The following is a 24,621-nucleotide window of genomic DNA, read 5'->3' as shown; positions in this document are numbered from 1 at the left end:
ATAAGAAAATCAGACCTTACATATATAGATTAAGTATTCTCATGAGCCTAGCATTATGCATTCCGTTTTGAAACGGGATATTTTAGCTCTGAATTAAAGATTGTGGTTGCTAGTGCAGTCTTACCAGTTTGACTGGAATGGCCTTAGATGCTTTCTTATGCTGTCTACCATTTTCAAAGTTACTGTAAAAACTGACAGAACTTTTGTGAAGTTAGGATTTTACTTCCTATAAAGTAAGTTTTGATCTTCTTCCCCTTTTTCTTACAGGTAGAGCAAGTGAAATTACTAGATAGGTTCAGCACCAGCAATAAGTCGCTAACGGGAACTCTGTACCTTACAGCAACTCATCTGTTATTCATAGAGTCAAGCCAGAGAGAGACCTGGGTAAGCATAATGAATGCCTATGGCTCCAAAGCACATGTTCTTCAGATGCGTTTGTTCTTACTTCCTGATCTGTACTAAAACTTTTCTTTAAGTTATAAGTTGTTCCTTACCCTTTCCTTGTTTATGGCATCATAAGCAATAAGTTAAAGATTTACAGACTGTGCTCTTGCTATGCCAGGCATGACACCTTTGTGGCTAAAATCAGATAATGTCGAAAGTAATTCTCACTTCTATTTCAGGTCCTGTGTTTTCTTCTAAATAGTTTTCATTTGTATTCCTGAACAAATGTATGGTATTTTTCTTTAAACCTATAGGGGGCTGTAGGCCCTTGATGAACTGTACCAGTCTTGTATGATCAAAAGTGGCTAGTGCAATAACGTCCATTAGTTTCTCTGCTCAATGCACTGGTGGTACACATGTAAGCAGCAAGTTGTAGCTGCCACTGTAGCCCAGCTCCCTGACTGAGCTCAACATTAGGTCTATACAGTTGAAGTTCATCCAGGACTAAACCTTATTTCCCTGGGGATGGTTCAGTGTTGTGTGTATGTGTTGTTTTTTTTTTTTCTTCTTCTTCTTCCTGTAGGTAGAATTTGTCATCGTTAATCCTGTGTCCTGGTTATCTGATTAGATGCCTCATTCTGATTTATTTTGTTAAGTTATGTTTCAGTGATTTGTTTTTAGATGCAATGTACAATTTTATACAAAACAAATTGTCCTTTCGTATGAAAGGAGCTGTTGGGGAGAATAAGATTCAGAAGCATTGTCTGTATCTCGCTGTGCATTACACAGCGAGAACAGTGAACTTCTGATTAAATCTGTACATTAAGTATTGGATTTCTGTGATGCTAGTGCAAGTATCAAGTATAATTATCATAATGTCTCTTTAAGATGTAGACTCTTCATAAATGCCTATTTGGCAGCATAGTTTTCAGATGCCTGTCTAATTCTAATCAATATTTGAGAGGAGGAGATTACTTCAGTGAGGTAATTGAAATGCTGTGGAGAACATATTGTTCAGCTGAGGTAATATATCTCTGGCTTTCTTCCGATCGTTGAACAACTGCTACTTTCTCATGCATTTCCCAGGCTCTTATTTGATCTGTGTGGCAGATCTACAAAGTTCTGTGGAGGGCCTTTGTATAGCCATTACTGTGTCCGTCTTCTGTTAAAGTGTTTGAAAGGCTCTTAGCTGAGTGACAGTCATGTCTAGATCAGCTCAGCAGATAATATATGAGAGATTTTTCTTACCTCCTTTTTCTTCTGTGTGGCTGTGAACAGTTTGTGTTGCCTCGGTTGTGTTCCTGGCTTGAACGTTAGGAGGCTGAGTCTAGTAAAGTGGTGACTGATGCACAAAATGCTTAATATAAACTACACTGATGGGCAAAAATGGATGCCAGACACTGGAATTCTAAAATCTTTGGTCCTCTACTATATGTTCAGTAGTGGTCCAGTTCCTCTAAATTTTAAAATTTGTGTTCTCTGTAAATATTAAAGAATTCTTTTCCTATTTTACCCTGATGATGCTTTCTTTTGTTTTATGAAATTATGAAGTATGTTCCCATAAACCTTTAAAAAAAAAAAAGTCAGTAAGCTATTTGGCCCCTACCTCATTAGATGTTAACTTTGTCAGCAAAGTTATAGGAAAGGACTGAACAACCCCAATAGAGTTTTACTTCTGAATTTTGTTCTTAGGAGGATGTTTATTGCTTCTTACAAACATTAGATAACACTTAAAAAAACGATGGAAGAGAATAAGTATAATTTTAACAAGTTATGGTAGCTACACCAAAATGCAAATCTTGGATTTCTTCTTAACTCAGTGACTGATAACTAGTCAAAATCTTTCTTCAGAACAGCTTAAGATATCTAATGCCTGCTTCTAGAAGTAGTATGCTGTTGTCATTATTCATTAGCACCCTTATACTGTGAGTACTTCTATGCCATAGATATTACATCATCACATCGCTGCAGTGGAAAAACTTCCCTTGACTACTTCTGGCTGCCCCCTTGTGATCCAGTGCAAGAACTTCAGGATTGTTCACTTTGTTGTTCCCAGAGAGAGAGATTGTCATGACATCTACAACTCTTTGCTTCAGCTGTCAAGAACCGGTAAGACTTCCAACTGCAGAAGACTGCAGTATATGCCTGGATAACAAGCTTGTGGAAAAACGTTTTTTTTTTTCTTTTTTGTAAATGAGCCTTATGTGAAGTCTTTGAAATGAATTTGGTATGTAAAAGAATAGGATATTAATCTGTTGTGTGTGAATTTGGAAGTTGTTACATTGTCTGGCTTTTGAAACCAACTGATGTTGGATAAGCAGACGTGAGATTCCAGTAGATCCTGTGTTTATAGTGTTATCCTTAGAATTGTGGATAAGTGCACACAGTTTCTCATAATTGATGAGTTTAATAGATAAAATGCTATTAAACAGGTATTTTTGTTATGAATTTCCTGCAGTTTTAAAAATAAAGCTGAAATTTTGATGCCAAAGTAGCACTGTCAATTTAGATTTTTAATAGACTACTGTCACATAATGCGGTCTCTCGCATTTTTTTAATGGTGTGAAATGTGGTCATATGTGAGTAGAAAATCATCATAAATTATTTTGAAAGCTTTGTCTTTCTCCATTAGGAAACTTAAACTTTATTGCTTGTAAAGAATGAGATTTACATTTCTGTTCTTACTTCCAAAATTTTTTCTTTTAGTTTCTGTAAAGCTTTCTAATAATTCTGCATTTTTGTTTTGTAATTTTGTGAGTCTTCAATTTGTGACCTTTGTTTTGCCTGTATGGCAATGCTGAAATACTGCGAGCAAACTCTTTCAAGAAAATTCTTATAACCTACCTTTAACTAAATATCTGGAATTGTGTTAATTAACTGCACAAAAGTTGCAGGATAAATATTTTAAGAGTACCAAATGTCTCTTCAGTTTCACTTCTGAGAATTCCTGAAGACTCAAGTTTTTTGTGCAGTTCTGGCAATTTCAAGACTTTTTATAAACACTTTGAATATGTCGTCTAGTGACAGCAATCCGTGAATAAGTATTGTTTTCTAGGGAAAGATCACTAGATCTTTTTTTAAAGACACCATGAAAAACTAGAGTGCTAGTGGTGTAAATTTGGAGGCGTGATGGGCACAAGGGAGAACTGGAAAACCCTACAGGAAGAATTAGGTATCTTGAGCACTGGAGTTATTCGTATAGAATGACAGTTAGTAGCATAACATGTAGGAGTGTGCATTTGAGGACCTGTGGATGGCTGCCTGAGATAGCAACAGATGTAATTCAGTGTTCTGAGGTTGCTTCTAATTTGAATATTTTTGAACATGACTCAGCTGTGCTACATCTCTACCCCAACACTTTTGGGGGCTAACTCATTACATAGTCTTACTTTTCTCTTATCTTTTAGCACAATATGATGAACTGTATGCCTTCTCTTATAATCCAAAACAAAACTCATCTGAGCAAGTCAAAGGCTGGCAGCTTATTGATCTAGCAGAAGAATATAAAAGAATGGGAGTGCCAAATGCCAATTGGCAGTTGTCTGATGCAAATCGTGATTATAAGGTAAGGGCTGTGATGGAAAAACGTGTTTTACTTTGCATCTGGTTTTGCTACATCCCCAGGCTCCATCCTGCAGAAGCACTAATACTATGAAAACACTTGGCTTGCTGCATAAGATAAAAATTTGCAGATGGAGAGAGTTATCTCCTTAGTGGGCCCTTTCACAACTTCCTAATTGAAGTTTTTTCCAGGGCCTGAGAAGAGAATATGTGTGCATGAGTGTGTGCATGGGTGCACACATTCTTGGAGTATAAGGTCATCTTTAATCTGCTTACTTGAAACCCAGCCACAGCAATTCTGATGCTCTGCAATTTTGTTACAGCTCTTCTAGCTGAGAAGGATTCTGCCTTGGCATTTTCAGTGCTGGGTAGGGGAGGCAGTGGCTGTGGTGGTGCACCTGATTCCCAGATTAGAATTAATCTTATTTTGTAGTTTGCGAATAAAACAATGGGGGAAGTATTTTCAATATCTTATTTGAAACAAATTCTTAGTGTTTCTACTGAAGAGTCTTTGTTATTGAGAGGTGAATGCTAGTATAGCAGTGCTTTCCAAGAGTGATTCTATTATTTTCACATCAGTTCACACTTTTCATCTGTGGTCTGTCTTCTCTCCTGAGATATTTACATGTATATGCAGAAACATGATGGTGTTTACCTTTTGTCTTTTGTTATTTGTCTTAACCTCTCTCAAATTGAATGCAGTAAAATTAGCTTAGGGTTATATATCTAGTGCTAGGTTTATTGTGTGGCCTGTATATAAAACTCTTCTGTTGTACATCTGTCTCTTCCAGATTTGTGAAACCTATCCTAAAGAACTTTATGTTCCCAGAACTGCAAGCAAACCTATAATTGTCGGTAGCTCCAAGTTCAGAAGCAAAGGAAGATTCCCAGTATTATCTTATTATCATAAAGATAAAGAGGTATAGTCTGTTTTCCTTCCAATGCAAGTGGGCTGAAAAGTATTTCTCAACACTTACCAGTAGTTCAGAGTAGATAAGGAAGTAAGTATACTACCTCATCTATATGAGTATGATGCAACTCATGATAACCTTAAATACAGCTAACCCAAGTGGTGTCTAACAGGATGCTGAATTAAGCTAAGCCAGTTTAAAAAAAATCCCTAAGTAATCAGTTTAGTCTCTTAAAGCTTTCAGAAATCAACCGTAAGATCAACTGAAGATAGTTTTGTTTCAAGTGATCTGTCTTGTTAATACATCAAGAACAAAATGTTAGGTCAAAATGGGGGCAGGGGGAAACCAAAAGAACAGAACTGGTTCCTTGAGGAGGCATTTTCAAGGTTAAAAAAAAGACTAGAGAATGAAAAAATCAGGTTTTACAGCGTTTGACAGAAAATGACTTCTTGTGTGAGGCAGCAGCTGCCTGTCTCAACTGGTGGGTGTCTTTGAAAGCAGGGCAGGATTATCACCCTGTCAAGCTGAAGAATTTATGAAGGAAGAATGTAAATGCATTTGGGGATGCATTTGGGGCTAAATACTATTTGGAAGATGTACCATATACCACCTGAAATGGGATGCAACTATAATAGAAAATGACATGGTGAAAATTACTTCAGACTCTAACATGTCATGCTTTCAATGATAAAACCAACAAACTTTAATAACATTCATTTTATACCAAGTGTGTACTTTATTTTCGTGGAGTGTTTTTTCCCAAGCCTATGTATATATATTTTTTTAATTTTTCTACGTAGGAATGTCCAATATGTAAACTGGTACCTTGTCCCTGTAGATATGCCTGAAAAATGTTGTTTTGATAAACCTTTAGATTTAAATTGCAAGCCTTATCTGTTTGAAGGTCTGCAAGTGGTATCTTTAGAAAGTTGGAACACACATTCCTTTGTGTATGTGTGCTGTGGCTTTTTCTTTTTTTTTTTTTTTTCCCCGAGTACTGTTGTCTGTTGAATGAAACCAGTTGACTAAGCATTTTCTTAGAATTATGGAAAGTGCTTCAAATAGAGACGTTAAACTGTTGTTAACTTGTTCTTTGATTTCCATGGTAGGCTGCAATTTGCAGATGCAGTCAACCTCTCTCAGGTTTCAGTGCCAGATGCCTGGAAGATGAACACATGTTGCAAGCAATCAGTAAAGCAAATCCTTCAAATCGCTTCATGTATGTCATGGACACCAGGCCAAAGGTATGTATTTCTACAGGCTAGGCTTTCTTTTCCTTTTGAACTTTAGAAAAGGGTACAGGGATACCTGTGATGTGTGATTTGTAAAGATTTAGAATTAAATATAAATCTCTTGGGCCAAAATATTCTTTAAAAGTAAAGATAAGCCTTGACATTCAAGCAGTAAATGCTGCCTTTCTTAAACAAGTTGAACCCCTCTCAGGACTCAGCTGGAATTGCCTGAATATGTCAATGAATTTTTGGGGAGGTGCATTTAAAGGAGGAAAAAAAACCCCCAAAAAATCCCCACCCTAAAACATGGGCAAGAGCCGACTGTAAACTTCTGTTTTGAGTGTCATCTTTGAGTAAGATCCAAGCCAGCTGCATGAATTTCATTCCAAATAGTTGAGAAGTGGTGTTGGGTTATTTTAGAATGGAAGGGAGGACTGTGTTCTGTGTGAATGCTATGTGAAAGCTGCTATTGTCTCGCTAGGGAGAAGTAGGAAAAATTCAAATTCTGTTGTAACATTATGAAGTAACACTTCAACTCTCTGCCTAATTAGATTGAATCACATGGATTTTTTTGTTTTTTGAGCCATCATGTGATGTATGGGATAATTTTCACTTTTTAGGCCACCTCTCATTTAGACTGGTATTCATTTCGTTTAAAGCTCTGAACATGGGAGCTAGAAAACATGGATATGAAGTGCAAGTCCTACACTGTAGGATCTTAACTATTACAAGCAGGCTGCTGCAGTTGGTCTGATTGATAGACTGAAACTGTCCCACCTGTAGGTTTTTTAATTGTTGTAGTTTTTATAGCTGCCAACAGTTTATTAATTTGTTTCCAAAAATTTTGATGGTATTTTTAGGATGCCTGAAAAGCATGTGTATGGTAAGTCTGGGATTTACCCTTTTCCTTGTTAGGTTAACTGTATAGCAATCACTTCTTTCTGAAATGTTTTTAAATAAGTAACTGTTTGTAGAGACATGGAGGAGAGAATAGGAAAATATTAAAAGCATAATTCAGATTTGTCAGTTTTGAATATAAAAAAGCAACAAGCAGTCTATATAGTACTTACTGCTTTTCTTAAACTTGGATATTTTTAAGTTGATTTGCCAAATCTGTTTTATTAGAATCTGTTTATAGTATATGTGCTCTTGTCTTTTCAGTTCAAGCACTGAAATTGCTTTATTTTTCTTAACAAAAATAAAATGCAAGTTAAGTCAATTACAGGTTTTCAGTATTTCTATTTGCTCTTTTAAGCTTAATGCAATGGCAAACAGAGCTGCTGGGAAGGGCTATGAAAATGAAGACAACTACTCTAACATTAGATTCCAGTTTGTTGGAATTGAAAATATTCATGTAATGAGATCCAGCTTACAGAAACTGTTGGAAGGTATGTTCTAACTGTAGTATAATAGTATATATGAAAATATGATGACTGCTTTTCTGAAGTTTTTAATAGCTTATATAACCTGTACTGAGATTTCAGTATTCTATCCTGCTTCTACATTTAGTACCAGCGTGCTGTGCTTCATTGTGATAATACAACATGCCTTTAACCTTTTTCTTTAAGCTGTAAATCCTTATGAATGGACTCGTGATTTATTTCAAGGAAAGTAGAGTGGCACATATCTGTCTTGGGTGAACTTGGTTAAATATGTCAGCATCTTGTAAGAGAGATTTCTGCATCAACTAAATATATACGTGTGTGTGTGTGTGTGTGTGTGTGTAAAATAGTGCATATACATACAAAAATGTAGATTTGCATGTGTGTGTATAAAGCTTTCCAATGCTTCAAGGAGCACTTATTTGCACAGAACTCACAGTAATCATACGTAGACTGTATACAAACCTTGAACTCTTTGGCCTGGCAAGTGGCATCTGTGCTCATAGATGCATCTTTTATAGCATTTGAGAAAAGTGAACCAGTTCAAACTACCACTATTGGCGTTAAGCCCCACTAGTTGTACCTAGTTCTTGGTCAGAAGAGCTTTCATCTAACTTCCAGTCTAAATCTACTTACCCTTAACAGTCAATACGATTTATCTTTCAATAGGTTACCTGTTCTTATTAGGGAAATTTACACCCTGAAACCTGACAAAAAGTTGGAGTGGCTTGTCCTGAGTTTCAAGTATGCCTTCAAATACTGCTCCTAACATGAGGATGCTATTTCTGTTACTCATTGGCTCCTGGGATATTGAGGGGAAGGAAAGAGGGGAGTGGAATCATATCTTCCTCAAAAATGTAGGAAGTTAGTATGAAGGGCTTGTAAAATCTAGGGAGGCATTCAGTAAATGATTCTTTCAGACTCCTGTAGACATAGCATTTTCTTCCAAATCACCTCACTGATATGAGAGAGACTCATACCATAAAAGGAGATGAATGCTGCTAAGCTTCTGTGTACCAGCTTTCCCCTGGTTGTGCTGAACAGAATGTTCTCAAGTCAGGAATGTGCTATCAGTGACCCTATTCTTGCAAGATTCATTGTAACTGAGACTATCCTCAGATTTATTTATAACAAACAACGGTTATTCTTCCTTGGGCTTGTGGCCTGATCCTAGGCTCTTTGTCTATCTGCCTGATCTTGTAGTTTACCAGAAGCGTAATTTCTTTCCACAATAAACTCTCTTGGTCTGCAGCGGAATCTAACGAAATAAGTGAGAAGATGTTTGTTTGCAAATGGAATGTGAGACAATCCTTCCCAACATCTTTCTGGAATGGGACCATACCATGGAGCACGTTACGGGGGTTTACAGTCTATTCTTTCACTTCGATTCAGCTTTCTTTAAAGATCTTGCATGCAATGAGACAAAACTCTAAAATAGTCGTCTCCAGTGGGGAGACAATGACTTTATTCCCCTGATGGGCAGTGTTTCAGTCTGCTTATGCAACACTAATGGAAGAATCTTCACATAGACTAAACTACTGAAGGTATTGAATCTAGAAAAGTTCAGTTTTTATGCATTCAAAAAGGCATTATTACATGTCAGAAAAGATTCCACTAGATAAGCAAAAAGGCGTTGCTTATGTCAAGAAATGGCATTTCTGCAGGAAATCTTTACTTGAGAAGAGGCTCAGTGATAGCCATCTGAAAGGCGGCAGCTGCTGTGTTCTGTTGCACATATGTCAATGACAGAAGTGTATTAACCAAGTTTAGTTTTCTTTAAGAACAACCCCTCCCCTCCCCCACAACCCCTGTGCTTCAGCTTCCAGGTCTGTAGGTTCCTGTCACCTCTTGCAATTGTTGCCTGAAACATCGCTAGTTGTGTGTATAAGGACAATCAAGTGAAGGAGGATGCTTGTTGGCACAGGAGGTAGTTCTTTGGGCTTACATGCATGGAGAGCATGTATTTATGATGGGATCCATATAGACAAAGCCATGTTGAAAGATAGTTATTGTGAAGCATCTCTCTCCCCCCCCCCCCGCCCCCAGCTCTGCCCAGTGGGTACCATAAATCATCTTCAACCCTTTTGGGGACCATTAGGGACCGGAAATGATTCTTCAGCGCAAGTGTCAAACCAGTGTTAGTGCAATTTGTTTATTTCATCACTAAGTAATCTAAAATGTCTGCATTAATTCACAGAAATAGGAAATTAATTCTCAGGGCTTGACCTATGTGTTCTTATCTTTGCCTTAGTTCATGAGACTGTAGAAATCTAGCTAGGAGGAGAAAATGCCAGAGACAAGATGTTTATACCAAGCTGGAAATGCTGATCAAAGGCAGGATTTGATAGAAATACCTAGGTGAAAGCAAACTGAGGGCTGGAAACCTGTTTATTTTTTCATTACAAACTTTTGCTGTAAAGCATAAACTGCAGAATGTAAGAATGTGAAGGAATAAATAATGCCTCTAGGTAACTTAACCTTCTCTGTTCAATCCCTTCCCTGGTTGGCTTTCTAGATTTTTGTCTGTGTGGGGGGGTATTTTTTTTTTCTTTGCCCTGCTGTGGTGCCATGTATGGCTGTGATTTAACAGGTTTGTAGAACTGCTGAGAGAGAGAGAACTGCTGATGCTTTCATGTCAGTATCTTGGCTGATTCCTCATGGGGGGGGGCTTTTCAGAAGAAAATCTGTTGCCTAATGCTAGTACTTCTTCATCAAAGACCAGAGTAAAATGAACAGAGCTTTTGCTGGTTTTACTGATATCTGATATCTACAAGCTGCTCTTTAAAATTAGGTTTTGTGTCCAGGGGTTTCTTGATGTCTGTTTTGTTACCCCATTGTGCTATGGTTTGCTAGCTTCCTTCCCCCTCAATGAGAGAGAGATCTATAGGCTTTCGAAAGAATGCTGCTTTATTATTTGGGAGTTTCTTTGTTATAGCATTGAGTGGCAACAGGCATTACAAATCTTCTGATGAACGGGGACTCTACCGAAATTTGTGTGGCTAAGAAACATGTAGTGCAGATACAGGAAAGCTCCAGGAGTACTGGCTTCTTAGGAGTCTGTACCCTTCATTACAGCATGGCACTTGACTGAACATGAAACTGAGTCACAAAATGACTCAGGTGAGTTGTTTTTTGCGCACTCTACTGACTCACTTCCCCCTGTACCCAGAGATAAAGATTATTTTGCAACTTGTATATGAATGGCTCCACTGCTAGCTTTCAGCTACAGAGCTTTCTGCTCTCTCTTGTTTTTTTTATTTGGAGCTCACTAGCTTGGCAGAAAATAGTTTTTGCTTGTGGCAGTGGGAGGTGCTTTTGTAGATAGCAACTTAAGGAATTTTCTCCTAGAATCAAACAACTCTGAAGCTATATCAGCCAGGGAATGCTGTCTTTCCTTTTTCTTTTTTTTTATGCTAGAAGTTCCTTGTGGTTGGAACAGTAATATTAAACTGTGTAAGCTGGTGCTCAAAATGATTAGTAAAAAGCAGTTTCTATCTGATAGATATTTAGTGTCCTACAAAAATCAGGTTGTTCTGTCTTACTTGTGAATTGCTAAATGTCCATGTGAAACACTTTCACAGTCTACCTCTATAACTGTTGTTGCTACGCTGCGAGGCAGCTTTCTTTTAATCTGGATTTTCCTTTCCCTGCGCCCTCATTTAGCCTTAGCATTACAGGTTCGAAGTACACTTGGAAAGAACAGGAGAGATCATAACCAAAACTGTAGTGTTTTTGAGATGGACAAAACTTAGTCTCCATGGTTTTCAGTTCCATCACTGTCCATGTACTGCACTCGCTTTACCCTCTAGACAGAGGAGAGAAGGTGATTCGGCTCTGTTGGTCTAAATGCTCAGAACTGTATATATTATCTGGTTGTGACTACTTGGTCATAATAATAATAATAATAGCCTGTAAGTCTTTCTGGCAAGCTGGTAAGCATTTGTGTTGCCTTCCTTTACAAGGCAAGGCATTGCTCCCTATTGGGGGTAACCAGTCTCTTTACCTTGAATGTTTTTTGCCAAAAAGATGCAAAAATCTTATTCTTGTCATTCATGGTTGCTGTAGTTCTGCGGAGTTGAATTTTAGGTGGAGAACATATTTTGCATTGCTGCTTTTAACCTTTGGGAGTGATGTTTTCCTAAAAGATATTTCAGATCAACTTAAATAATTGTATATTGTTTCCAATACCCTTTCTCCACTGCAGGATATAGGTAGTTACAACTTTTTAGGGCTTTAACTCTTCTATTTTATTTTCAGTCAGTGGTACAAAGGGTTTATCTGTCAATGACTTCTTGTCTGGTTTGGAGAATTCTGGATGGCTGCGTCACATCAAAGCTGTGTTGGATGCTGCTGTCTTCCTAGTCAAGGTAACTTGTATGCTGCTCCTTTCTTTGGTGAGGGCAAGTTTACTTGGTCCCTGGCAGAATTATACTTAATATTGTTTGAAGTGTAAAATTCCATAAATTCAGTCGTCTTTAGTTCACTTTACTGTCCTTTTTTGGAGAGAAGGAGAAGCTTGAAATAAAACAACATATCAGATATATCTGTGTACAAGTATTGCATGTTTCCTAATAATTGCAGTTATTGAATGTGCCAGCTAAAGTTCTGGGGTTTTTTTGAATGCTGTTTGGGCCCTTTACTGAAGCATGAAGGGACTTTTATGCTACTGGTTCTTTTGGGTACTTGTAAAAGATCTAACCAATTTGAAGGGAGGTGGAGGAAACTGCTTAGTGTATGTTGAAAAACAGCTTCTGAGGCACTAATTGTAGAGAAATCAAAATGGTTATGTGCTGACTTTATTTGGCAAGGAAATGGGATTGTTTATGAAAAATTCAAAGGAACTGTTGCCTTTGCCAGGTATCTATGAAGCAAAGTGGTGGGTGGGTGGTTGTGGTGGTGTTTTTTTTTTTTTTTTTTTTTTTTTTTTTTTTTTTTTTTGAGGGCGTGGGGAGAAGCCTGGGTCTTTTTCACTAGCAGAAATAACAGGACTTACGTTAAAAACAGGTGCTTCTCCTAAAGGTGACCCACCAAATAATTGTTGACAGGATTTGAATTCTTAGTTGAAGCTAGTGAGCACTTCCTAGTCCTTAACTTTTTTAATGATTAACAGTGGGTATTTTTTGTTTTCTACATCCAGCTTGATCTGTAATGCATAGTGTGCTTTCTTCTTAATGTGCATTGAAAAGGTATTTCTAGTTTTAAAAGGATAGGAAGAGAAATGGGAACCACTGTAGAGGTCCCTATTACTTTCCACTGTCATCTTGCACAAGGTATTTCTTTTCTTTATAGGGTGTTTTCATTTCACTGGAGAAGAATTCATAGCTTTCTAATTAGCATTTAATCTTTCCTCATATTTTTCTGTATGTTTTAAAATGGACTATGCTGTGAGTTTGGGATAAATGTAGCTTTTGTAATTATTTGCTAAATTCTGACATCAGTCTTGAATATTTACTAAGAAACAATGGTGTTTTACTTTGCAGGCAATAGCAGTTGAGAGTGCCAGTGTATTGGTGCACTGCTCAGATGGCTGGGATAGGACTTCCCAAGTTTGTTCCCTTGGAGCTCTCTTACTAGATTCCTATTACAGAACAATTAAAGGATTCATGGTAAGCATGCTGTTGTATTATTGCATTGCTTCTTGGTAAATCAAAGGACATAAAAGGTAAACTATGGTACCAGGAGTGCAATACTAAAATTTTTCCCATACTTTGATTTTTTTTTTTTTTTTTTTTGTTAATTGCAAATTAGTTGCTATAAACCTCTTGCAGCCATTTATGTGAGGTCTTACTGCTTACTGTGTTTAAAGTAAGCCTGATTTAACAGTAGTTATCATCTGATTGTCAATCTGTTGTTAAATTTTGTTCTACTGGTTTTAGAAATGTGCTCATATTTAGTACAACTAAATTTTGACAACTGACCTAAACAGTGCTTTGAGAATCTGTTGCAAAGGCGTCTTCCAAGAAAGTAAAGGACCTACCAAGTGACAAATACTTGCTCTTACAGTAGTTAATTGATTCAGATTGAAAATACAGTATATAACCTGTGAAGGTAATACTGTAGATGTAAGATTTAATAATGTTTAATTGTGGATGTTTTGTTTTTTTCCCCTCTAGGTCTTGATAGAGAAGGACTGGATCTCTTTTGGGCACAAATTCTCTGACAGGTAGTTCATGTTCTTCCAGTAAAGAAAAATGTATACATGTACGCAGTGAACTGGAGGATAAATATTCCAGTAAAAGTGATTCAGCATTTTACATAAATATTAATGTCCATGTATACTTAAAAAAAAAAAAAAAAAAAAAAAGCTTATGGAATTATGGTACTTAAACTACTGCAGTGTTGCTAGAAATTCTGCAATGAGTAGGCTGTTATCAATAGACAATGCACTCTGTATTATTACTTATTCAGATACCTATTGGATAATTGTTTTATAGTACAAACATACTTCTTGAGCTACTGGTATCTTGCTCTCAGATGTTGACGACAGCTGCTGGATCTGCACATATGCCTAGAAAATGCAAGACCAATCCAAAGCTACCTCCTAGCCATTTAAGCAACATAAAACACAGTTTTAAAGTTGTGATCTTTTTAAAATGAGTTTGTATTTACTTTTACTTTTAATGTTGAAATAATGCCTACCTTTAAATGTCTCTATGTTCAGAGCTTTGTTTTTCTTTTGATCTGACTTATACCATCTACAAAAATAGCCTTGCTGCTATATATTGTTTATTAATTTACTTTTAGCTGGCATACTCCAAATGTTTACTATGGAAATAATAGACAACAAAGGAGCCTCTTAATTTTGTCTTGTGTTGATTTTTCTGTGCTGAATACAGATGTAGTGCAAATCAGAAAAGTAGCTAAAATATGGACTTATTTAAAAATTGCCCCAGTTATCTAAGTTAGATACTCAGTCTCCAAACCAAAACTAGTGTCAAATTGATGTAGAGTAGTTAAAGGCAAGTGCAACTAGGTGTGTGTGTGTGTGTGGTTGTGGTTGTTTTTTGTTGTTGTGTTTTTTTTGTCTGTAGCTTTAAACTATTTCACTCTGTCTATGGAATCTTTTTTAGGTGCTGTCAGTTGGATGGTGATCCAAAAGAAATCTCACCAGTGTTCACCCAGTTTTTAGAAAGTGTGTGGAATCTGACTGAGCAATTTCCCCAAGGCTTTGAGTACAATGAAGCTTTCCTTCTTCAGATCCATGAACATGTCCATTCATGTCAGTTTGGAAACTTCCTTGGAAACTGCCAAAAAGAGCGAGAAGAACTAAAGTAAGTAGACTTATTGCAATGTGTCTCACTTATTCTGATAAATGAAGAACAACTATAGATCTTATTTTTGGGGGGCTCTGAATAAAAGTAAAGAGACAAGATAGGTAGTACAAAAACAGATGTTGAACTGCATTAGGGAAGAGCAGTGGTCCTCATGGTTTTGCATACTGAAGACATTTTTTCTAATTTTGGGAGAAAATCCATACTCCCCTTTGATAGGGCAAGTCATAGTATCTTCCCCCTCCTTTCTTTTCTAAAAACAGGTAAGCTTAAATTTGGAAGTTTCACCTCATTCCCTCCCCTAACCTTATCTGTAGTTAACCCTAAAATTATTGCCTATTCAAGACTACTTCCTGTCAGTAAAAAAAGAGCAGGATGTCTCCAAATGTCTTCAATTAGAAAATATCTGTAAATTTGTTATCACTTCATCTGTATCTTAACTGTATTTTAAAAGCATTTATTGCAAGTAGGCAAAACTTGCACAGCATAAGCACTATTAGTTCTAAAACTGACAGTAAGATTGACTTCTTCCTGGCATAATGCTAACGTTGGATAGAACTGAGTAGAGCATTTCATTCAAAATTTATAACTATTCTGGTAACTTTAAAAAAGCAGTTGTGATGGATTTATTACGTTGAGTCGAACACATTCTGGGCTTTTACTTGCAGTCTGTCTTGACCTTGATTTCTTCTTACCTTAAGATTTAAAGAGAAGACATATTCCTTGTGGCCATTCCTTCTGCAAGAACAAAAGAAATATCAAAATCCTTTGTATAATCCAGATTTTTCTCCAGAGCTAACTCTTTTGGAGCCTAACACAGTGTCTTTCAATTTTAAGTAAGTTTGAATTAATACAGTATCTTTTCTTCAATTCTGTCATTATTCTGAATAGTTAAAAGCTGTCTGCTACGTGCAGGTTTTGGAGAAATATGTACCATCAGTTTGATCGAAGTATGCATCCCAGGCAATCTGTATTGGATCTTATCATGAACATGAGTGAACAAAATAAACAAATGGAGAAAGACATTAAAGAACTGGAAGCTGTAAGTATTACCAAATAAGTGTACTTACTTGTGACTTGTTCTTCAAATTCATGTTTATAGCCTTGTAATAATGCTTCTGGCTTTCATATGAATGTCACCATTGTATGGCCCAGCACTTGTTCTGTGTAATACTGAGCTGATCTTTTTCACTGTATGTTTCTATGCTGTATGCCAGGCTATAGAGTCAATGCTCATAAACACAAATTACTGTGCCTTCCTGATGAACTGTATTATGTAAAACTGTTCCCACTACCAAAGTGTCACTCAGAATAGTTTATAATGATTAAATTCATGTGAAACATCTGAGATAACAAAGCACCCATCTGTTACAGCTGTGTGGCTAAACTAAGGAGATCAGAAATATTTTGTTTTCATACCTAATAAAATGCAGACACTATGTATTTTTGTCCTTCTCAACTTATATGCAGGTTCATGCAATTGCAAGTCACCATAATTATGGGGCATATACACTGTAATGTTTACTTGAAGGCAGGGTCTCTAGGGGCTAAATCCACATAAAGAGATCAGTTTTCTAGAGATGACTTATCACATTGCTACAGTAAACAGCCAGAGGAACTGAATGCAGTGTATCTCATTTTATTCTAGTATGAATTAATGAGCTGCATTTAATTGACACTTCATTATAGTCAAAGTGCTGACTTCAAAATATTACCTTTTAAGAAATTCAAAGTTCTAAGGTAAATACCAGTGTTATTTTTATGTGGCAACAAACGACAACAATGGCCAGCTCCTGTGCATGTTACATTGGGGAGGTGGAACAAGTACAGCTGTTTTAAGAGGAAAGATTTTTATTAAGCTGATTCTTAACTCTGTCTCAAGTCTTAACTGTATATTTAAATTTTTTTTAAACAATTGATACAGCAGGATGAGAATTCAAGATGAAAAGCAAGATAAAGCAGGGTGAAAATTCAGCAAGATGAAAACTCAAAACTGAAACTTCGGTTTTGCAGAACCTTGTTCCAAAGTGTTAACTTTACCTGTGCCCACATTCCTCAATTGAATTGATGAGAAGGGACCGCAAGCTGTTTGAAATCTTGATGCAGGCCTTTCTATTGCTATTTTCATTCTCAAAGTTAGTGTGTTAAAAGACACCAAGGGCTTCTGGACCTGGTCTAGGTTTTAATAGAGCACAAACACATCGTCAAGAAAAAAATTTAGTTAGTGCAAGCTCCCAATTGCTGTCCTCTCCATTTGCTGTGTACTTGCAGGATAAGTCCTTTTCTCCAGTCCTGCTTTTTAGTTAGCAACTTTCAGTGGCTTCCTGCATTTGAACAAACTCTGTTTTTTTCAGATCTAAGTCTTTATAAGATGTTAGGAAGGAGAAAAGGTTTACCTATGAACCTGTGGTGTCTTAAGAGACTCCTAGTCTGCTGCTGCTGGCTTGCTGCTTGCTAGTAATACTGAGGACTGTCTTCCTCTGCTCTACTGCAGAAAGTATTCCTATCCTGTTAGCAAGCAAATAAGGAACAAGCTTGGAGAAATCCCTCCTCCTCTATGGACTGGCTTAAGAGGCAACCTTTCTGTCTTCTGTTCAGCTGCGCATTTTTAAGCATACAGTGCTTGTAGCATCTGCTGTAAACAGTGGAAAAAACCTGTCATACACAATGGCCTAACATGTAATAATCCTTTTACATATCTAATCTAGGGTATGTAATGTAGGGTTCTGCAGAGGTTGAATTGGACAGCAAAAGTAGTAAATTCACTTCTGTTCAAAGCAGAGTGTCATCAGTAAAGCAGTGATGCTTACTATTAGTAATTACTGTCTATATTTCAGAAAATAAAGCGGAAAAACAGTCAGTCAGATGCAGTCCTTGTGAAGGAGCCTCTGCAGTCTGCCCCTCCTGCACCCATGGCACTGAAAACCTCTCCATGCTTCAAGAAGGAGCAGCCACTGATGCCTGTGAATGACTCTGTAAGAACTATAGAGGGCAGCAACACAGCAGACAATCGCTACAGTGAATTCATGGAAGAGTTCTCAAAAGCTGAGCCTGCCGTTGTCAGCTTGGAGTATGGAATGGCCAGGATGACCTGTTAATTGATCTGGCACAGGGCTTCTCTTTTCCAGACTGAAATAAAAGATGGATTATTGTGAGGATGGGTCTGTGCTGCATGACCAAAACCTGATTTGTATATTGGCAAGTTTTGTTATTGTAGGCTAGAACAGCATGCTAATTGTAAAGTGTTTGCTGTTCTCTTCACAAAAAAAGTAGCTGTATTTTAAAAGAAGGGGCATTTGGTAAGTAGTGACTAAAAAGGAGTGGTATGTCTTTGAACTTGCATCAGTTTGCACTAAATTGATTAAGATGGTAACATTTCTTATAATATTCAGTATAGGAAAACACAGGTGGTCTTTCACAAGTTGACTTTATTTAGGCAAGAAAATTTGCACTTTCTACTTTAGGAACTGAAGCTACATGTATATATTGCATACCATATAAATATGTATACCCTTGTTTAATGTCACCTACTACTAAATTTCAGTGTATTGAGTGCCATGAAAAAGTACAACATATTTCAATTCATAACTAGTTGGCCTTAAACCTATTGATCAGTAATATCCTTGTCCTTGACTACTGCAGCCTGTAACCTGACTATTTCTATTGTACTTGCTCAGATTTGTTCTTTCCTTAAAGCAGGACTCGTTCTAGGGAATGAAGCACGCCTAAGCTGGTGCAGCCTGACAGCAAATAGCTATACGAATGTTAACTTTCTTTTTTTGTCCAATTGCTTTATTGTTTAAAATATAATAGATGGGCCAGATCTTGCGCTCTGGCAGCTTAGACTGGCTGAGATTCAGTGAGGCTATAATTCATGTGTGTGATCATAAGCATTGATATTTAACAGTGAAGAGTAAAGAGTAAAGCACATCATTTAAAAAAACAAAAAACAAAAAAAACCCGTAGCCAATAACTGAACAGTTAAATTTCCTTCTGATTGTTTACTGTGTGCTGTGCAATTGTTCGGATTCCAAGAGCAGCAGAAGCAAAAGGTCTAGGAGTGTAGTCTGCTGACAACTGTCCTCAGATACAAAAAAATAGTTTCACTCGTGTCTGATGCTCATGAGAAAGTGAGTGCCTCATACTAAATTTTTGATTGGGAAAAAATTTCAATTATTAGTGAAGTCTCCCTTTTATGTTGTAAAACTTCTGACTTTCCTTAAACAATTTCAGTACAAACTGGAAATTCTTTTTTTGTAATTTGAGAGAGGACAAAAACTGCTTCTGGCAGAATGCAGCAGAAATCCTGGGACATGAGAAAACTTGGTGTATCTAAGCTTAATTCTGTGTCTATAACTTATCCTGGTAAGAGAGATGGTTTTGCCCAAGTCTGCTTCGCATGATAGATTTTCTGGGCAGTAGCATTTGAAAACAGAGCAGAGAAGTAAAAATGTGAGTGCCTAGTCTTTAAGTAGAGGTATAAACTACAAGTTTAGGTATTAGGATCCTTAGGTATGGCATTAGATTAATGCTGCCAGTTTTATCTCTGGATTTAAATCACTTTTTGTTTCAAATGAAATGAGTTTATTCTCATCCTAATCCCTAAAGTCTATTTAGTTAAAAATGCTGGTGCACCACACACAACTTGACATAATTGGCAGCATTTCTCTCTGCCCCAAATTAGATCCAGGACTCTATTAACAAGGCCAGTCATAGGTCATAGTCAAGTTGCACTTTTGAAGCTGGCTGGGAGAAATTAACTGTGACCCCTGTATTTAGGGAGTTTTAATTGCCCATCTCACTAATTAATTTTTTAAAAGCCTATAAATGTAAATAAAGATTCATAAAAGTCTTTTTATTCCAGAAATGAGTAATGTCATGTTTAAAGTACATTATCCAGCCCTTTAAACACATCTAGACTTTATATTACTTTTTCCACTACAGGTTTTGATTGAGTTTCACATTTGCACGTGTAGTGCCTTACAGGGTTGCAGCAAGAGGTTTTTGTGCCTTATTTGCTGTTTCCTTCCCCCTTTACCTTCTGTATCAACTTGGTTCCGTGGTTTTCCTTTGCAAAACATCTTGTGTATTAAGCTGCTTGTGTTTTATCATACTAGTGAAACAAATTTATCACTGACAGTATAGGTGTTATCACTTCCCTTGTTTGTCTTAATATTTAACTGCTCTTGTGTGCCATGTACATTGTTTTTCATATTTATTGTTTAGAGTTTATGGACTCAAAAGATTATATGAAGCTTTTTTGCAAGTATTGTGCTATGTGTTTTTCCTTTAAAAGCCTTATTATACAGGGATACTCAGTTGTTTAAAGAGAAGTTCTGTTCCTTTTCAGTAATGTTAAAGTGCGTTTGTTTTAGTCTTCAGGCCCTTTTTATTGGAAGAGTTCACTTTTTAGTAAAAAAGGAATCAGGATGCTATTCTATTTTTAAATCAAGGTAAACATCTTAAGCCAGCCCTAAAATGTCATTAAAAACTATCTGCTCAGGCACAAAATGCTTTTCATCGTCAAAAATATTATACTTCTTGGTTCAAAGCAAATATCTTACTCCAGTGAATAAATGAATAGAGTTTTATAAGGTGGTTCTGTAGAGCAGCCTTCTTACAAAGTCCAGACAGCTCTGCCAATTCAGCCCCCAGGGGCACCAGTGAGAAAAGTTCCTGCAGAGAGCCAGCTGTCTCTTCTCGTTTGCTGTTTAGGCTTAAGCCAAAACTACCTAAAGCACATGGGACCTGTGGCACAGTCAATAGATGGTAGCAAAGTGAGCTCCGGCATGAAGCTTGGCAGGATGGCTGGGACTCGGCTCAGTGGGGACTGATCTGTGCCTTTCAAGAAGGGTTTAAAAATAACAACAAAAAAAACAGTTGACTGAAAAGCTGTGGCAGAAGTCTTCTGGGAGCAAAAAAAATTTTTAATTTTTATTTCACTGCATGGTTGTTTCTTTACTCTTCAAACATTTATAATAATTACAGTATTGAAAGGTGCCTGTTACAGCTCAGAACAGTGCCCAGAATTCTTTCCCTTTTAAGCTGTGGCCTTACAACTTTCGGTGCACTGACCAGTTTGTTGGACTAAAATGTCCCAGGTATTAATTTGCTATAGCTGATTCTGTTTCATCTGTTGCAAGACTTTGTGGCACCTGTCAATTCTGTTTCATTTGGAGAATATGTTGGTAACATCTTTGGGTTTTAAGTTGTGCTGTGTGGTGCTGCTTTTTTTTTGTCTGAATGCTCTAGAAGAGAAATTATTCCTTTTAGTTAACAAAACTGTTAGTCTCACCTGAGCAACTAGAACTGCTTTCACTTTGTACTCCAGGCAATATTAAATCTTTATTTTAAAGTATACTGGCACAGAAGGAGTTGAGCTTATTTTGGTGAAGTTAGCTATTGTGGTGATGTCCTCTTTAATACAAGTTTAAATATCCAACTGTTCTGTTCAGTAGGACAACTGCCAAATCAACAGACTAAGAAATTAATTAGGCAACGCTGAACTGAGCCTGTACATTTTCCACACATGTCCGATTACTAGTGACCTAAATCTAGGGCAAAAGCCTGAAGTCTAGCAGGTCCATTAGAGAAGTGGAGCAGTAGTCCTTCTGTAGAACTGCCCATTCCTATATCTTACGTAGAGCAAACATCCTAATTTAATGTTGATTTAGAGGGGAAGTTATTCAAACTACATCAAACTACAATGGTTCAATGTGTCTCTTAGTATAAACACCCTGGAGAACTTTCAGGGACTTTGAGGGAAAAGTGGTGTGTTCTTTCTCTGTGGTTTTCCAAATGCCTTTTTATCTGATAGGATAAAACATCAGAAAAGCTCTGAGAACTTGCTACTCTCACACTGGTAAACTGAGCATATAATGGCTGCACAGTTCTTGCAGTCACCCCAGCTCTCTTATGAAGGAGGGGAAATGGGGCTGGCGTAGCTTGGCTTAAGCACTATCTTCTTAAGGAAGTGACATAAATAATACAAATAAATTCCATCTTAACAATAATGGATATTGATAGGATGGGCCCTGTGTTCTTGGAAGTCCTGCCATCCTCTTGGACAAGTATGGCTAGGGTGAGGGCATCACATAAGAAAAATAGTTGCTTTCTAGTCAGTTTAATGATGTTTTGACTTTCAAACTACATCGTACCTTCCCAGTGGTACATTACTGGATCTTTAGGACAGAACCTAAAGATTGATTTTTGCATACTCTGTATTTAGCTGCTAATAGTTCCAGACCTGTGGCTGATCATGGACTCTGTAGTGGTCATGAAACTATTTTAAGCTTCAGGATTAGATCTTTAGATTTGACTGGAGGCTACTTTGACTCACTTTCACCATTTATGCCACCCTCTGTTTTCTCTAGGTGTTGCTTATTGTGGTGCTTGATACCTGTCTTTCAGATACAAAGGGCTTCTCAATGCCTTGGATTTTCCAAAACCTGGGAAGTATTGCAGTTTTCTTCCACTATTCTGAAGGCTTGGATCAGCCTGAGTGAACAGTGAGGATGTCCTTATGTTTGATCTAATTAGCTTGGTACATCTACCTGTTGAAAAGCATTGAAAATTAGAGCAGCATCATAATTTAATGGTGCAACTTCTGTATGCACAATAGGCGAAAGAAAGGATATAGTCAGGACCCTTGTCGCAGTATGTAGCAAGGAACAGAACCCTGCTGGGATATTACCCATGAAAAGTAGAAGCAGCAGAGCTATTTTGATGTCCAGCAGCAGCCTGGGGATTTGAGGTAGAAGGTCAGAGCCCAGTTTTTCTGAGATCAGTTTCCAGGCCCCAGAGAATTAAATGACCTGTTTTATTAAACACTTGTACCTGAGCAATTCTACATTGACAACAAACAATAAATTAAAAAAAAAGGATTTTTTTTCTTCTTCCAATGTACTAGCTTCAAATAATGAATGTCCTGGTGGTGACATTGAAGTCAGGGTGCAGTATATTCTTTAATCATGTTTATAGTTTAAGTCTTGAGGTCAGTTATGTACTGTTTGTAATTAAGGTGGGTTATAGTTTTGACATGTACTGTAAAAGTCTTTGTCATCTTTGACAAGGCTATCACACACATCTCCTGTATTTCTGTATAGGTCTTTACTGAAAGCTTTCCTTGTAAAGTTTTTCCAATCCTTCCCCATAAATTCCTATTTATTTAGCGTTACATTTAGACCTGGATTGGTTTGCTTGTTTTGTCTTACTGTTGCTCTTCAATCATGTAGCTCATCTTTACAGCTGCCTGTCAGTAATGTCACTTGACAAACATCTTTCCATCAAAGAAAACTGGTTTGTCCCTTTTCTGGCTCTCAGGGATTTTTACCCCTGAATTAGTGAACTTGAAAAATACTGCTTCTTTTCTCTTTCAGGACTTCTGAGTGCCTCTCAACTTCCACAGTTTACTTTCCACATTTTAACTGCAGATGTGGCTATTTTAAAAAAATATATATTCAAATGCTGGATGTGGCAAAGGGAAAGAAAACTGTTTTCGTTGTAATCTATCTGGAAAGACCGGCTGTTGTATTACCATTTATTGTTCCATGTATTGCTTCCTGTAAAAGTCACATCTCTGTGCTGGGATCATGCTTGATGTATATTGCTGGAGAAACTTTAGCAAATGGTTTTGTAATGAGTACTTTATTTGTACCTGTTTTGAAAGTCCATAAAGCTTAAAATAAAACTATCTTAATATCACCAGTCTAACTGGGCACTAAATAGTCCATTTATAATAGCAGTATATAAACTTTATTGAATAAAAAATTCATTTTATGGGTAGGTCATACGTGATACCAATTACAGAGGACATAAATGACTTGATCCATTATTAATTTCCTGAATGATTCAGTAACTGTTTAGCCTTTCTTTTGTAGTATTGACTATAGACTGCTGGCCTACTAATTATGTGCACTACTCTGTGCTCAACTTAAGAGCTAAGAATCAGGAGAAGAGAATTTATATGTTTAACTAGCATTACTATGACTCCATACTTTGTCATCCAGACTAGTATATTTTCAACAATATCCAGCAAATCTTTAGTGCTAAATTGAAAACTTCAGACTCTCTTCTCAGACTTTCTCAGTAAACTATTGAGACCTCATTGGTTTAATTTGTAGTTTTGGGGCTTCCTAGGACTATATGACTATTTTTAATCTAGTTTAAAATAGCTGATGCTATACTTGCAGTAGATTTTGTCATAGTAATAAAGCTCTCCCTTTCCTAACTACTTTGTTATGCAATACTCAAGCTTCTTTCAGCAGCATTTTGCTCACATTTGTTTATATTCCATATATTTCACCCACATTAAGCTCTGTCTGGATCTGCATTGAGAATATGGTTCCTGTTCGTAGTACAGATGGAGAACTAATGTACTGGAGCATTGCACTGGGCAATGTATAGTCAACATTGTGATCTTTGTTACAGAATGGGACACTCCTGCAGTCAGTCCATACTCGTTGCTGTGTAGATAAATGCATCCTAAAGGGCTTTCTCAATCAGTTTGAGGTGTTTGAGTATTCCCTCCTGGCATCTTCTCAGGTAGGCAGGCTGTACATTGGAACTACACAGAGAATCTGGATAGTACCATTAGGGGAAAATGTCAAAACTTTGCAAAGTCATGGCAGTAGCTTTTGCTCACTTGCCCCAAGAATCATAACATCCGTCACCTGGATTCTCTATCCAGCAGCGGTAACTTCTATGTGAAGACATTCATCATCTGCATGCGCTTCTACCGTGTGGCTGCTGCTGGATACAGTGGCTGTGCACGGACTTTTGTAAACACATATATAAGCGGTGGGAAAAGCGAAGTTTAACTTCAGTTCTTAGTGTTGCCTCATGGCTGGTTAATTTATTATTTTGACTTAGGCCAGAGAGT

The 24,621-nt window shown here is 37.1% G+C and overlaps 1 protein-coding gene across 2 annotated transcripts in view; it reads left to right on the top strand.

The window, feature by feature from the left end:
• MTMR6 (myotubularin related protein 6) overlaps nt 1-23,453 on the top strand; it is a 28,052-nt gene extending 4,599 nt beyond the window's left edge. For both annotated transcript variants that reach the window (XM_067290500.1, XM_067290492.1), the window contains exons 2-14: nt 268-384; nt 2,331-2,493; nt 3,792-3,949; nt 4,737-4,865; nt 5,966-6,100; nt 7,344-7,476; nt 11,728-11,837; nt 12,951-13,076; nt 13,584-13,633; nt 14,541-14,741; nt 15,443-15,577; nt 15,657-15,783; nt 17,579-23,453. In XM_067290500.1, coding sequence (XP_067146601.1) covers nt 268-384; nt 2,331-2,493; nt 3,792-3,949; nt 4,737-4,865; nt 5,966-6,100; nt 7,344-7,476; nt 11,728-11,837; nt 12,951-13,076; nt 13,584-13,633; nt 14,541-14,741; nt 15,443-15,577; nt 15,657-15,783; nt 17,579-17,839 — 1,845 coding nt within the window. In that variant the 3' untranslated portion in view covers nt 17,840-23,453. The remainder of the gene's footprint in view (nt 1-267; nt 385-2,330; nt 2,494-3,791; nt 3,950-4,736; nt 4,866-5,965; nt 6,101-7,343; nt 7,477-11,727; nt 11,838-12,950; nt 13,077-13,583; nt 13,634-14,540; nt 14,742-15,442; nt 15,578-15,656; nt 15,784-17,578) is intronic.
• Nucleotides 23,454-24,621: the final 1,168 nt, after the last annotated feature.

The sequence above is a fragment of the Apteryx mantelli genome, chromosome 1 (genome assembly GCF_036417845.1).
Source record: "Apteryx mantelli isolate bAptMan1 chromosome 1, bAptMan1.hap1, whole genome shotgun sequence".
NCBI classification, from domain to species: domain Eukaryota; kingdom Metazoa; phylum Chordata; class Aves; order Apterygiformes; family Apterygidae; genus Apteryx; species Apteryx mantelli.
This window is presented reverse-complemented; position numbering and strand designations above follow the sequence as displayed.